General features: G+C 36.0%; 1 protein-coding gene across 1 annotated transcript in view; it reads right to left on the minus strand.

Annotated features, from left to right (window-relative positions):
* PXDN (peroxidasin homolog (Drosophila)) overlaps positions 1-14,531 on the minus strand; it is a 65,062-nt gene that overhangs the window by 49,299 nt on the left and 1,232 nt on the right. Inside the window, exons 2-4 of the mRNA XM_009887929.1 lie at positions 10,647-10,718; positions 9,736-9,807; positions 2,729-2,800 (exon numbers count right to left, since the gene is read on the minus strand). Coding sequence (XP_009886231.1) covers positions 2,729-2,800; positions 9,736-9,807; positions 10,647-10,718 — 216 coding nt within the window. The remainder of the gene's footprint in view (positions 1-2,728; positions 2,801-9,735; positions 9,808-10,646; positions 10,719-14,531) is intronic.

Genomic DNA, 14,531 nt, shown 5'->3' on the forward strand with positions numbered 1-14,531 from the left:
CTCTGTCTGCCTTCCGGCTGCTGCTCCAAAAAAATGCAAGGTTCCTGCAGCTTTGTGTCGCATTTGCCAGACTCAAACATATGTCTTGCAGATTTAACAGGGTCTATACTGGTACTAAGTGGCTACTTTTCACCAGCTGACTTTCTCCCTTCACGCCCTGCCATGACTGAAGAGTTAGGTGACGAAATATGTATGGCTCAGCGTGTTCGAGCATTTCAAACTGCCAAGTTTATACAGAATTTACTCTAGCACAGGCGAGTTTCAAGACCTGATTCGAAGATCTTATTCCCATGGCAGAAATTTCTGAAGAAAAAGATATTTCTACTACATCAGCAGCTAAGAATGCTGCCATGGAGGTTTAAGCAGGATCTTCCCTTCTTCCCTTATACATGCAACAGGCTTCCTAAATCAAACTATATTTACAGATTCTCTCTCAAAAAAACCCAACCCCAAAACAGAAAAGTGTTTGCTTTGCTGTTCAGTTGTTTTTTTTAAAAAAAAACCCAACTATCAGTTTCATCCTGCTTCATTGGTGAACAGGAAATTACTATGAACCAAGTCTTCTCCTGAGATGTGGGCCGCAGCATCTGCTTCTGAGAATTGAGAAGAGCATTTGGCTGAGTCAACACATCCAGTAGCAAAATGTGTTTGATAACTTGAGGCCACGGAAGCCTCAAATGCAGAAACATTGTACTGAGTAGTTGATACAGTCCCAAACAGAAGTTAAGACGACTTGGGAACTTGTTCATGACAACTAACTTTTGTCTTGACAACAGTCTTTCTCCAAAAATAACGTGATAAAAACAGACTCTGCAGAGTCAGAATGTATTTTCATGCTAAAGATGCATAAATGACAAATCTCTCATAAACTCTTACAGACTACAAATCTCAATGAACACACTCTCACTGAATTTATTTCCAGGCCTGCCACTGGCTTCCTGTGCTCCCATTTTCCCACCTGGCGAGCTTTCCTTTTTAAGATCTACCCAGGTGAAGGGTTCCAAAAGAAGCGAGCTTTCTGATGAGCACCCAGCAGGGCAGTAACCCTCCCCAGCAGCTCACCATAGGTGCTACTTGCGGCAACTGATGCCATGACTCAAGGGCAGTCACCAAGCAGTGACCATGCCAGGCTCTGTTTCCATACTTCCCAGACAGAGATGAGACTCAAACTGCACTTAAAACTTAATTTCATACAGAATAATGTTGATATCTCAAGTTTGAGCTTAAGCTGATACAGTGTGATATCACTGCAGGCAGAGAAGCTTAACTGCAACCTAGGGCAAAAGTATATTTGGAAGGTGTTAATATTCCAAAGTGATTTATTAAAGTGATTTTATAGTCATAACACAGATCAACAAGAAATAGAGCGAAAGGAAAAAGGACAAATGTTGCCACTTGCAGCATATCAGGCTTGTGGCATGGGGAAGAATATTATTTTGGAAGCATTAGTAACTCAATAAATGGCCCTCAATATTTAAAATTCTACACAGAAAATAAGAATTGCTATTAGCATGCAAGTAAGCCCTACCAGTTGCTGTCAATATGCTGCAGTAATCATTTCTGGAGTAGGAGGAAGAGGAAGAGGAAGAGAAAGGCATTAAGGAAACAAATGACATATTTGCATATGTTTTATAGTCATCACTTTTGTTTTATATAGAAGTTCTTCCTTCAAAAGGCATCTATTGCCCTCTAAAATGAGCTTGTATGATTTTGTACCCATCCAAAGTGTCGTTTTATTTCGGATACACACTTTGTCCATTAATATCCCCTAGAGGTTTATAGTAACAAGGAAACGGGTACATATCACAGAAAAATTGTAATACACTGATAACTATCAGGAGTTTCAAAATTTATGTTGGTCCTAGAAGAAAGATGTTCAGCCCCCAAAATTTATATGCTACAAAGCTCATCGGTCTAGTACTGTTATTTGGCAGTCAAACTGTGCAATAGCTATGCATTTATAGCTCTGTTTTTCTAAATGTTACCACAACAAATGTATAGCAATGCTTTTGATTATAAAACAAAATATAGTTAAACGTAATGGAATCAATACAATCAGGTTTTGTCATGCTAAGGACTGCATTTTTCATTCTTTTTCAATAGAAACTATCCTTCAGTCATTATACAGGAAAAGGAGTATGCTTTTAATCAATCTTTCTAGAAGACATTACGGAAACATCTACATTACAAACAATGAACTTTCTTACTTTTTAAACATCTGTATATGGCAATGATTAACACATATCAATAATAGTAAGGTTTTAATTTTAAAATCTCTTATTGCTTTAAAATACAAAAAAACTGGGTTAAACCTCAAGAGACTAATTCAGCTTTAGTTATGCTGCATAAAACAAAGTAACTGCTGCAGTCAAATGAATTGCAATGTTATAAAACCTAGAGAAATTAAATCAGAATCTCTCTCTATGCAACACACATTAGTTTTCAACATTTTCCACAATAATGCTGCTTCTTCATCAAAGCTAAGTAACAATGTATAGGGACACCGGGAATGCAAATCACAAATAAAAGACAAACATAGAAATGAGGAATTTGACACAGAGATCAATTTGTGTTTTTTCACATGCAAATGATTATAGGGCTCTCTGCCTAACAACCCAGGGAGTGCAGACATGCAGAGCATGCAGGCAGGATGTACGGATCAAGGCGTGCACTTTCCCTCTGCAGGGGAACCATGGAGATGACAGCACAGACGAGAAAAGGCACTTACAGTTGTTCTAGAGAGGCAAGTCCTTTAAATGCTTGCCTGTCAATTGACTGGATTTCATTCTTGTACAAATAGCTGAAACAAGAAACAATCAGTAATATTAGTACACAAACAAGAGCTACATGAAGGTGGAAAAGAAGAATTAAGTTGACACGTGAAGACAGTTTTTCAACTACATATTAGGAAAAAAATACAAAACAAAAATTAAACACATACACATAAAAATACTTTGTCCTTGAGATTTCATCCCAAATGTTCGCCAGAAAAGACAAGAAATCTGGGGCCTTGTAGGCCCTGAGGCTGTCACCCGGATAGTCTTGGGCTTCCCAGTCCTCACTGTTATCACTTACTGTTTCTTTGCCCCTCAGTATTTTGATGGGCTTGCCAAAAGTCAAAATAAATTCAAATCAATGGGGCAGAATTGCATCAGAAGTGCCTTTACCCGAGCACACCAGGGATGCCATTGGCCTCTTGGTTTCCTTAAAATATCTCATCTGAATACTGGTACAAATATTCAAATCATGATGGAATAAGTCTTTTTACTCAACTTGGAGAACAAACAGTGAGAATTTCTATCATTCCGCCTGTGTCACCTTTTGAATATTTACAAAAAAATGTTAGAATATCAGCATCACATCCATAAAAGAGCAGTGTATATTTGTTTTATCACTGTGTAGAAGATGGACATTAGGTCCCCATTAATACTCTATAATATAAACAGAATAAACATAAGCAGAGTACCAGTATGTCCACGTGTCTTCTATACCTTTTCTACAGATTTAAAATAAACCAGGATGGATCAGTGTATGTGCTCACATTCATCATGCTTTTAACAGCAAGGATGGTTTAGCGAAAGGGTGTTGGAAAAAAATTTCACAGTTTAGCTGATGACTGCAGTTTCTGCCTGGAGACAGCAAATTAAAATACTTATGGGGTTCAGCGTCAGTCACTCTCTTTTTGCGTTAGGTTAGGAACAGGTTCACAGTTAAGAACTCTCTCACAATTATTTGACGAATGATTTGAAACTCAGTTAATCAGGCATGGATTTCTATGAAAACGGGATGAAGAGACTTTGGACCACAAATGGCTTTATTAGCAGGCATGTTATTAGTAGTGGTTTTGGTTTTTCTATTATTACAAGTTTTCGGTAACTTACTGGAAATATCGCAAACTTCTTTTGATGCAACTGATAAAATACTGGCTCTGCTGGAGTTGGTGGCAGTTTTTACACTGACTTGACAATGGGCAACATTTCACAACGGGCCCTAACAAGGAAAAAAGTTGTAGGTATCTGATGTTCAACTCATGACAACTTTGGGGGACAATACGGAGTTGTATCTTTCCCTCGAGTCTAAACTCAGTTTACCAAAGCACTGCTTGCTGAGATTACAACACATTAATATACAGAGACTCAGGTGTGCTTAATTAACATAGATATGCATCTGAACAAAAAACAGAGTACCTCCAATAACAGAATAACAAGGAAGCATAAATTTCTGAGGTTTTTAAAATGCTCAAAATTGTGAATAAATTTAAGGGGAAAAAATACTATCATGTGAAATTACTGTAAAAACTTTAAAAATAATTTGAAAAGAGAGATAATAAATGTATTAGACATCTTGGGTATGGAACTGGGTTTTATTCTGTTTGACAAAAATATAATTTCACGAGTATTCAAATATTTGGTTTGACTCAGATTTACCAATCCATTTGAGGATCACAGTCATTAAAATTTTATCGCCTTAATTTTTCTCTCTGATATTAAATTCCTATCTTATTTTCCAGAGAGAATTTTAAATGCATCACTTCTTCTCACACCTTAGAAAACTTCAACGACTGAACAGCTAAAGCGTTATTTACCTTTCTTAATACACTCCCCTTGGCAGTGTGGAAATTCCTCTTGTTCCTCTGAGTACTAAATTTCTGATCAGACCAGTGAACCAGAGTGGGTTTTAATAACCAACCTCAGTTAAGTATCTCTAGTGGGCATTTGAATAATTTTATTCAAGCAATCTGAATTAATCCAATTTAAAAAAAAAAAAAACAAGTTTTGCCAGAATTACTCTTGAAACTTTTATTTACTTTCTGCAGACAAAGTAAGGCAGATTGAAGAACAAAGATGGGTTAGAGGAAGACTGGGATAACAGTTTTGTTTTGAAGACTTTTACCACCATACTGCAGTGAAGGGAACAGCCTTTCATGTCTCCTTTTGGAGCTCTTACCAAGCTACTGTAGTGGGACTTTATTTGGGACTCAGTTTTAAACTACAACTTTTCCTATTCTGCTCAGAAAACCCTCAGCTGCAGGACACTCAACTGACCTCAGTCTATCATGTCCCCCCTCCGCAGAGAAACTCCTGCAACCCCAAGGCTACAAAAATGTATGTCTTATGACATATGCGTTAACCAGACTTTCATTTAATTGTGTAGATGTTTCCCTCAGGATATTAACAGAAAAGAAAATACATAAATATTTGCCTAGAGAGAGATGACAGAATACAAAATACAAACAAGTAGCACTCACAAAAAATATTTATGTCTTTCTAAAATGCTACTGTGCTTAACGAGTAAAACATTGTTAACACTGCACTAATCTTTAACAAAAACAATCTTAAAACTTCTCTCAGTTACATTAGCAGAAAACAGATTTAGAGTATAATTAGGGAAAAAGTAGTTTATCATTTCATTAACCTAAAAGCTCTCTTACAGAACTGAACTACTAGAGTTTTACAAAGAATGAATAAACAGTGGATTAAGATGACAAAGGGATATATTCTATTATGACATTAATTATTTTCTGGTAATTACTACTAACTGTTTTCAGAAGAGTTAAAAAAAATAGTATTTTTCCAGAAATGCAAGCAAGGCTTACAGATGCCAGAGGTACTAGTCACATACTTGTGAAATGAACAAACAAATAGGTAACCAGTAATCAGAAAATTAGAAAAAGTAGTTTTAATTAAAAAGTTTGCCAGATCCCCTCTGTGGATAATTTTTGTTCAGATTTTTGTTTTTAATGGACCATATTAAAAGTCATGTGATTTAAGAAAATAAGATCCAGATATATTTGTTTGGAACTGGAGGGAAAAAAAGGTAAAAAGTAACAGCAGTATCAGGCATTGTAAAGTTAAACCTGACAAGTAAATAAATATAGCACTGACAAGCAAATAAATATAGCAAAGAGAGACTTATATAGAAACACAAAGGAGACAGTGGAATTAGCAACATGAATTGCAAAGAAATGAGATCCGGAATCACTGGAGGTGTTGAAAGGACAAAGTAACATGACCATGACGGCTACAGTGGCAGAAGGCACAGAAGGAAACGTCACCTAATCCCATTTCTGGAAGGCTGTTGTCAGCAACTCAGCACTTTAGCAAACCTACAATGTATCTTCTACCATTATTAGTTCATACACCAAAGGCAAAACAAACCTTGCCTCTTCCCTTTCAGTATTTCCAGAACTGATAAATGTCATACAGTCCTAATTTCCATTTATCATATGCTTATCGCAATGCTGTCATGTCTTGATTCCTCACCTTTCCATTTCTTACTAAGTGAACATGTGTCAGTGTTGTTGCCAAAGTTATTTCCACTCTCCATTTTTATTTCCCTCACTTCCTTCACACTGGCTTCTAGGTTACTGCTCTGTAAATACCAAGTACCTTCTCTTTATCTGGAACATTTTTTTAAATCGCTAATCTATGTTTTATATTTTTCCATATCTCCTTCCTAAATTCTTTCTTTTTAATTTAACCTCATTTTTTCCACTGCTGATTCCAAAACCTTCTAGTATCCTACATGTTAAAACGATAGTATGTGTCTACCCTCAGTTCCTAATTATCTTCTCTCTTGGAGAATAAACTGTTGACTTTCAGGATCAGGAAGGATTATCCTACCAAGTTTCCACAAATCTGCCCGCATCTGTATTATAAGGTTGGGAAGATTTCCTTTCTCATCTTTCTGTACTACCACCTTTAGTCAGTAAAGTGGATAATTCACAGGAAGTCAATTAAATGTATTCAGTGTACCGTATACATCATGTACACATATACACATATATATCTCTATGTATCAGGAGCAACAAATTACAAACATGTTACCAATTATTTTGCTGACATGAAGACAACTTTTCAAGTTTTTTTTAGACAGGAGTCTTTACAGTATCCTTTGCAGAAGGGGGTACATAAGACTCAAAAATCATACAGAATCACCGAAGTGCAGAAAGAAACTATATTATGGACGGGGTCGAAGCTACTACTGCCTTTTTGATCCTTACCAAAGAACCATATGGCCAACACTAAGGTATATGAAGTAAAAGACAGGCAGGCAGAAAGGCAGAAAGGCAGGGAAAAAAAGTATCCTCTTCGTTTCATAGCAAAACAATAATAATTACATTTCTTTCTTCCCAACTTTTAGTATATGAATTTGAAGGCAAATTATTACCACAAACAGCAGAGCAAGATCACACAAAACTGTTTATATAACTGAAATTTTGACAGTTCTATAAAGAACAAGATAACAAATATTCCTAAAAAGTAAGCTTCAAAAATCATATGTGTATAATTTTTTTATATAATGTAAAGACCAACTTTTACAATGATGAATATTTTAATGCACAAAAAATTGAGAAAATATCATTACTCTGTCAAAAATTGTTCTTCACACAAACAATTTTGAACATATATACACCTCATAAAACTCTTAAGCTCAATTTCAGAAAGAAATAGTACAAAGAAGCATTTGAAAATACTAGGGCTTCTTTGATACTTGCTGGAAAAAGTTTTGTCTGAGAGCATAAAAACTGATCTTCAGCAGAGATGCAGTAATGTGCTTTGACATCTGTCTCTCAGATACTGCCTTTTTTTTAATAAACATACTGTATTATGTCTTATACTTACTTATTTTATATATAACTATATAGTTACAAGTATTTTTATACACTTATATATTCACATTCCCTATCAGTTATACATCTTATATTTACATATATTTTGCTAAACCAAAGCCACTGAGAAATGACAGGTTTGCTAGAATTACTCAGTGAATTAAACATTTTCAGAACCATTTGCAATCCAGTACTTGAGTTCTCATAAGAACACAAGTAACATCATGGACCAATGACCTCATTTTATGAAACACGACAACACAAATTATGTTTGCAAATATCCATAGGATCAGGCCATACAAAACCTCGGTTATTCCAGATGATTTGGCTTTATAATATTAAATTCTCAACAATATTTTTAACGTTTGTACAATTTCTTCCCCCTAATTTCTACTTCAGTTGATCCTATTGGGAAAAAATGGTCTGTTTTGTTCCCTTTGTTCCACAAAATACAGTTAGTATGTACTTACTCAGCTGAAATTTTCACAGCTGAACTGTATTTATTTGGTACATTTAAGCCTTCTCTATTGACGATCTGACCAGTACCAGCATTTTTATAACTTTAGGGCTGTACAGTTTAAAACTAAACTTTTTATCTTATCAGAATCTTTACATCACAGCCATTGAAAGAGACAAAAAGATCTTAAAGTTTACTTTAGCAAAACAGGGGACGGTTTTACAGGAGAGCTCTCTGCAGTTGAACAAACTACCACATTGAACTTCATATTCAAATTTTCCAGGGAACAAGAAGAAAAGGAAAAGATCTTCCTCTTAACAATATAAACATAGATAGACATTGCTACATGTATATGAAAACAAATCATAGTTCAGTTATCTCTTTTCACACTTTTATTGAACTGAACAGAGTGCATAGCTAAGATTTATCTCAGGTTTACTACAGCTAGGCAAAGGAAAGCACATGAAAAAAAAATAGTAATAACTAAGTCGTATTTTTGTACAGTTGCTGACTGTGGAAAGAAGCTTAGCCATCCTTAATTAGTAAACCTTACATACTCCACTACCAGATCCACCATACAAACACACCTTGTAACAAATACAATCATCATGGACTTTAATAATTCCCTGGGGATACTCTGTTCAATATTCTTTTTCCTCCTATTGTACGTAGATTAAACAATTTCATCACTGAAAGACAATACACATAAAAATGAGACCAGGAAATGTACTCAAACACAGCTTGGAAAACCAGGTAATGTGTCTGCACAAATTTATGTGATTTTTATTTCCCCCATTCTCTCACCTCCTTAGAGCTATTCAGGCTGCATTCTTGAAAACTAGATGAAAAATTAAGCTTCTGAATTGTTTCCGAAGCAGTGAAATCTCAAAGTGACTTTTTTTTCTGTACATCATTCAAGCAATGATCAATACTCCAAGACAACGTAGTGACACTTTTCTACATGACATTACATGAGATGGACTCCAGAGACTAGAGCTGAGAAACCATTACAACTTACTCTTCAGCTTTAGTCTTTCACACAGATAAAAATAACATTTTTGATGCCTTTTGTTTATTCAGGTAATTAATACACTTGATATGTTTGTTCAAATGGGAGGGGTTAGTCTTCAAATACACAGGGTGCCTGAAGACATAGAACTTACGGCAAATCATAGAGGTGATTTTCTATTTCGTGTTTGACCTAATTTTTCTCTTACAAATTTATACTGCATTTAGTGAACAATTTAGGAGTAGTTAAAAAGCGTACATAAGTTACAAGCTTCTGCAGACACAAATCTTGGACTAACTGCTTTTAAACCACTTTTCAAAACAGAAACTTAAAAAGTACCTGTATGAAGGTTTCAGTGAACCTTTAAAGAGGTGACTTCCTAAACCTTTCAACATATGCCTTTTTAAATTAGCTTTTAAGTTGCATATAGTAAACAGCAACTAGTATGTCCTTTAAAATCTACTGCCTACAGATATCACAGTCTCATACTAGCAAATCTCAAAGCACCTACTGATAGAAACAAAGATTCACAATTTCCCCCACCCCATAAATTAATTTCACAGATTTTCAAAGATATAGTGAGTCAGACTAAAACACTTTCCCATGGAAGAAGCTCAGTTAAACATTGATGCAAAAAGGGACATTCATTTAACTTACAGATATTTCAGATTTTCAAGGTCTTCAAATGCCCCACTAGGTATTCTTTTTATTTGATTGTTGTTTAGAAGCCTGTAAAAAGAAATGAACAGCTGTTTATTTTAACATACAGGAACAGCAGGGGGAAAAAAAAGTGTAATAGCAGGTGTAATGTAGCATTAAAAGGAAAACTTAAATAAAAAACCAAAATGCCTTTTCCCCTAACGGTAACTGTTAGAAGAAAAAAGTGACTTGCTTACAGCTGCTTAGTCACTACCTTGCAGGAGACAACTCTGGAAAAGTCTGTTTCAAAAGTGATGTTTGAAGGAACGAGAAAGGAGATACTAAGTTAAAACTACAACATATCTACCATTTGCATTATGGTTTGTAAGAACTCTGTTAGAAAACACAGACTTTTCTTCACAAACATATATGATAACAAAGACCTCCATAAAAGGTAGCTCAGTAGGAACAAAACCTGCCAACTTCTGCCAGTCCTGGCAAGCACGTCAGAACAGGAAAGTTCAAAACATTAGTTTGTCATATATTTTGTAACTTCAACACATTTGCACACCTGAGCCTTTGATCAGCTTTGCTGTAACTCCATAATTTATTATGTGATATTACACCAAAGTCATTTAGCACAATTTGGAAAAAATTATACAGTAAAGGTCTGTATTTTTCATACCTCCAATTACAGTATGTTAATAAAACATTTGGCAGTAAATTTCCTTTTTTATTTTAATAGACATATACCTCATTTTGCTTTCAAATACTTTGGGCCTAAACCCCACTTCCCTCACCTGTGTAAATACTACAGCTGAAATTTGTGAGACTACTTACCTGTGATAAGTGAGCAAATTTGGCACATTACCAAATTAATTATATTAAATCAAAAGGGAAAAGGGCCTTAGGGCTGAAAAAGAACTTACAGTGTGTTCAGGTTTTTAAGCCGTCTAAACTCTCCAGGCTGGATTTCTTTAATCCTATTAAATCTTAGGTCTCTGTAGAATAAAGAAAGAAGAATCATGTTATAAAAAAAAAATAAGTATTTTTTCATATAAAAAACAAACTAAGCCCAAGCCTTCTGAGACCACCGTGACCAGCCTCTGTCCATAAACCATAGCTTTTGACCAAAGAAGGCAAAACAAATCCAAACGCTGTTTGACAAATTTAAGCAGAGGATCGACCAGATCCAGCCTCAGTAGTCAACCCTGAAGGCTGTACCTAAGTTGAACCTGTGGTCATGAAAGATGTTCTTTTTCCACAGTGAAGCAACTTGTAATGGGATGTTGAATTATATTTCACTAAATTGCATTGTCTTTGTATTTTAAATGCTACTTGTAAATAATACAGTAAATAAAAACACTTGTAAATAAATAGCTATAGAAAAATTTGGATCAGAGAAAAGCTCAGGAGAAAAGAGACAACTTTTAAGACTTTTAAGCTACTCCATTCTTTTGGTTTGGGTAAGGAAGCTTAAGTGCCTGATGTTGTCCTGCTTTTAAAACCTGTGAATCCAGCTGCCTGAAGCTATTTGTTTTCTTATTTAATTTTACTTTCTCTTAGGTTTTTTACACATTTTTACCATCTTCAGTTTCCTGTTAGATCTACAGCTTAATGAGAACTTCTCCAAGAAGAAGGAAACTGATTTCTCAAACGAGCGAGGTGCAGCAAGAGCGAGCAGGGACAGGGAGAGAGGTGGCAGCGGCAGGGCAGGGATGTGGGGACACAAAAAAAGCTGAAAGACGGCGGAAGCGGTTTCCACCTCTGCCCACCCATCCTCCCCGGGACTCCGAGTCGCATGGTCTTGCTGCTGCCTTGCACCGGCTGTCGTATTCCCAGAGGCTCAGAAACGAATTTAACCAACTCATCGGGATCAGCAATAAACCCATGTGGGAAAAAAAAAAAAAAAAGAAAAAAAAAAAGAAATAATTTTCTGGCTGATTAGCAAACTGAATGGGCTTCCTGGGAGGCCACACAGGTGAGAGGGGGACTGCAAGGAAAGACCGGGACCAGGGGAAAGGAAGCGGAGCACCAGGTCTGTCCTCTTCCCTAGCAGCAGACAAAGGACACCAGGACTTTACAGCCTCTGGCAAGCGAACAGAAGGGAAGCAAACAGAAAATACGTAAAATCTGAAAGACTTTGACCACCCTAATTGCACTGTCCTTTCTAGAACACACACTTATCGATTGCTTTCAAAAAAACAGGACATAAACATGTCATAACTTCAATCTTTGCACCAAAACCAGTCTTAATTAAAACTTAAATACGCGCTGTGTTTTAACAGGTAATATGTTATCAAGAAGTCTCTCTGGAATTTGGCATTTAGTCAAGGGAAATATAGAAAAACAGATGAAAAGTCAGCTGCCTACTAATCCCATACAACCCCACTGGCGGAGGTTGTACGTTTTTGGGGGTATAGTTGCCTGAAGTCTTTTGCAAAGAGCACACTTAAGCATCATTCCTCATGAATCAGCCCATCAGGTCTTATTCAGCTCTGGAGTAACGGCCTCAGAAGGACTTTTTCTACATAAGTGGTTTAGGATGTGGCCTACTGTTCATTGTAAGGAAAGGATTAGACATGTGGTTCTGTTTGCATTACACTCCACCAAAATATTTGATCAGTGACTGGAATAAATAAGGGATGCAAACTGCTATCCCTTATTTAGACGTGCAGTTAAACTGCCTGAAGACATGCAGGACAGCCCCCTTCCTCAACCCCCAGCTGAACTGAGGATTTCCAGATTTAGAAGCACAAAATGTCAGAGCCTGAATTTGTTCTTTACAAAAGCACCTTGTTCAGTTAGAGCTAAACAGCTCACACAGGAAATACTCATTTATCACACATGAAACACGCATGTCCCTGATGAGAAAGAGATGCTGCCTATGAGTCACTGAATCTCAGGTGACGAGATTTTCTAAACAGGCTTTGAATGTCATAGCCTGCACTGAGAGAAGATACAGCAGATCACTCTGTAAGCATCAGTGGACATGGCATACCATTTTACTGAGAGCTTTTCCTAGATTATCTGAAAGTTTATTGTGTTTCAAGGAAGCATTTTAATTTTGATTAAAATCATCAAAAGTGCAAAAATCCAATATGCATGAAAGGAACATTGAAAACTGAGTCTTTTTCAAAAGCATCAAAATACTATTACAACTAGCAATATTTAGCTCCTCAACAACTCAGGACTTCTCAAATTGATTTTTTTTTTTTAAAGTTCCACAAGCAAAAATAAATCTTTACCCAAAGTAGACATAGACAGAATAGAGTACAGAATGTCTTTTTAGATATAAAAGAATATACATTCATCCATATGAAATGCAAGCCTATTCCCTACAGTGAAGCAAAGCTGATAAATAAGTACGTAGCTGTCATGAATGCAATGAAGGAGCCAGTCCTCTGAGTCAGCATCAGAATGAGCACCCTTCTGATTTGTCAAATCCATTCTGCAGTTACTCACTAGGATAACTAAGGATTAGCAACACTAATCAAATTAATTTATATCGTTTTACTATCGCTGCGTACAGTGATATTTTATCGCAACTCATGATACTATTGCCCTTCTCATATGAAGTTGTTAAGGTTTCATGTCTGAAACCCTACCTATTCATTTGCATTCTGCATAAAGGTATTAAAAAGGAGCCGTAATAAAACACAGCACCCAAATTTTCTCCAGCACCCAGTTCATTTGGTATCTTTAAGTAAAATGTTTCATAGAAAGCTATGATGACAACAATGCATTTTTATAAAGATTAATTATATGTTTTGTTTAAAGGTAGTACTACAATTACATTAAAATTGAAGAAAAACCAATGTTCATCTCACTGAAATGTAGAATTATGATTTTGGCACATTCCTTCAAAGGGGAGCTCTTTCTTCAAATGAAGTAACACTTCTAAGTGTTAACTTGAAGTTTTTTCATTAATTTTTCAGCACAAAGTCCCCCCAAAATAGAGAGTGAGGCAGATCACAAATGCTGCTCAAAATACAATCTCTTTTGTTCTCTAAATTAATATAACTATACTTCATAAAGTATTTCTTGTACACAGAAGATAAAAGTTCTTAAGTAATAACCACTGTGGATTTCTCAAGAAGAAATTCTGTCAAACTGCCTTAATTTCCTTCTATAAGAGGATAATAAGCCAGGTAGATAAAGGAAATAGAGTATACATTGCATACATTAGTTTAAGGGGTTTGATACAGGCCATTCACAGAAGCAAACCAGAGAAATATGGATTAGAGGAAATCTATGTAAACCAAGTGTTCAAGTGGTAGGGAAAAAGAGGATAAGCAAAGACTATTGAACTGAAAGGTTGTATCAAGTAGAATTGGGCAGAAGGTATTAAATATTTTACCACAAGGTTGGTAGAAGAAAAAATAAGCTTTAAAAGTTTGCAGATGTTGGCAAATTTGGAGTGGCTGCAACTATTCTGGAAGATATTTGAGATTAGAAACAAGCCTGAAGTTATAAATCCCTGAAAATTGGAAATAATTAAGTGAACACCTATGACACAGGGAAGAATCAGACAGCCACCAGTCCTTCCAAAGCCAATTAAAGTTTCAGTAGATGATGAAAAAAAGATTTTAAAAGCCTCAGTCACCACTGCCATGCCATTGTAGAAAAAAACCCCACCTCCATACTAAACAGGAGCACCATTTCTCAGGCTTGAAATGTCATCCTCCCGTGGTAAAGACCCCATGACCAGCTTATGAGAACCAACCGCATTTCAGGGGACAGGAAAAGAGCTCAGAGCATACATGTAACAGCAACTGGAGTGCAGGGAAACATCTCTTCCGAGAGTGAACAGC

The sequence above is a fragment of the Charadrius vociferus genome, unplaced genomic scaffold, assembly GCF_000708025.1.
Source record: "Charadrius vociferus isolate BGI_N301 unplaced genomic scaffold, ASM70802v2 scaffold156, whole genome shotgun sequence".
Classification (NCBI taxonomy): Eukaryota; Metazoa; Chordata; class Aves; order Charadriiformes; family Charadriidae; genus Charadrius; species Charadrius vociferus.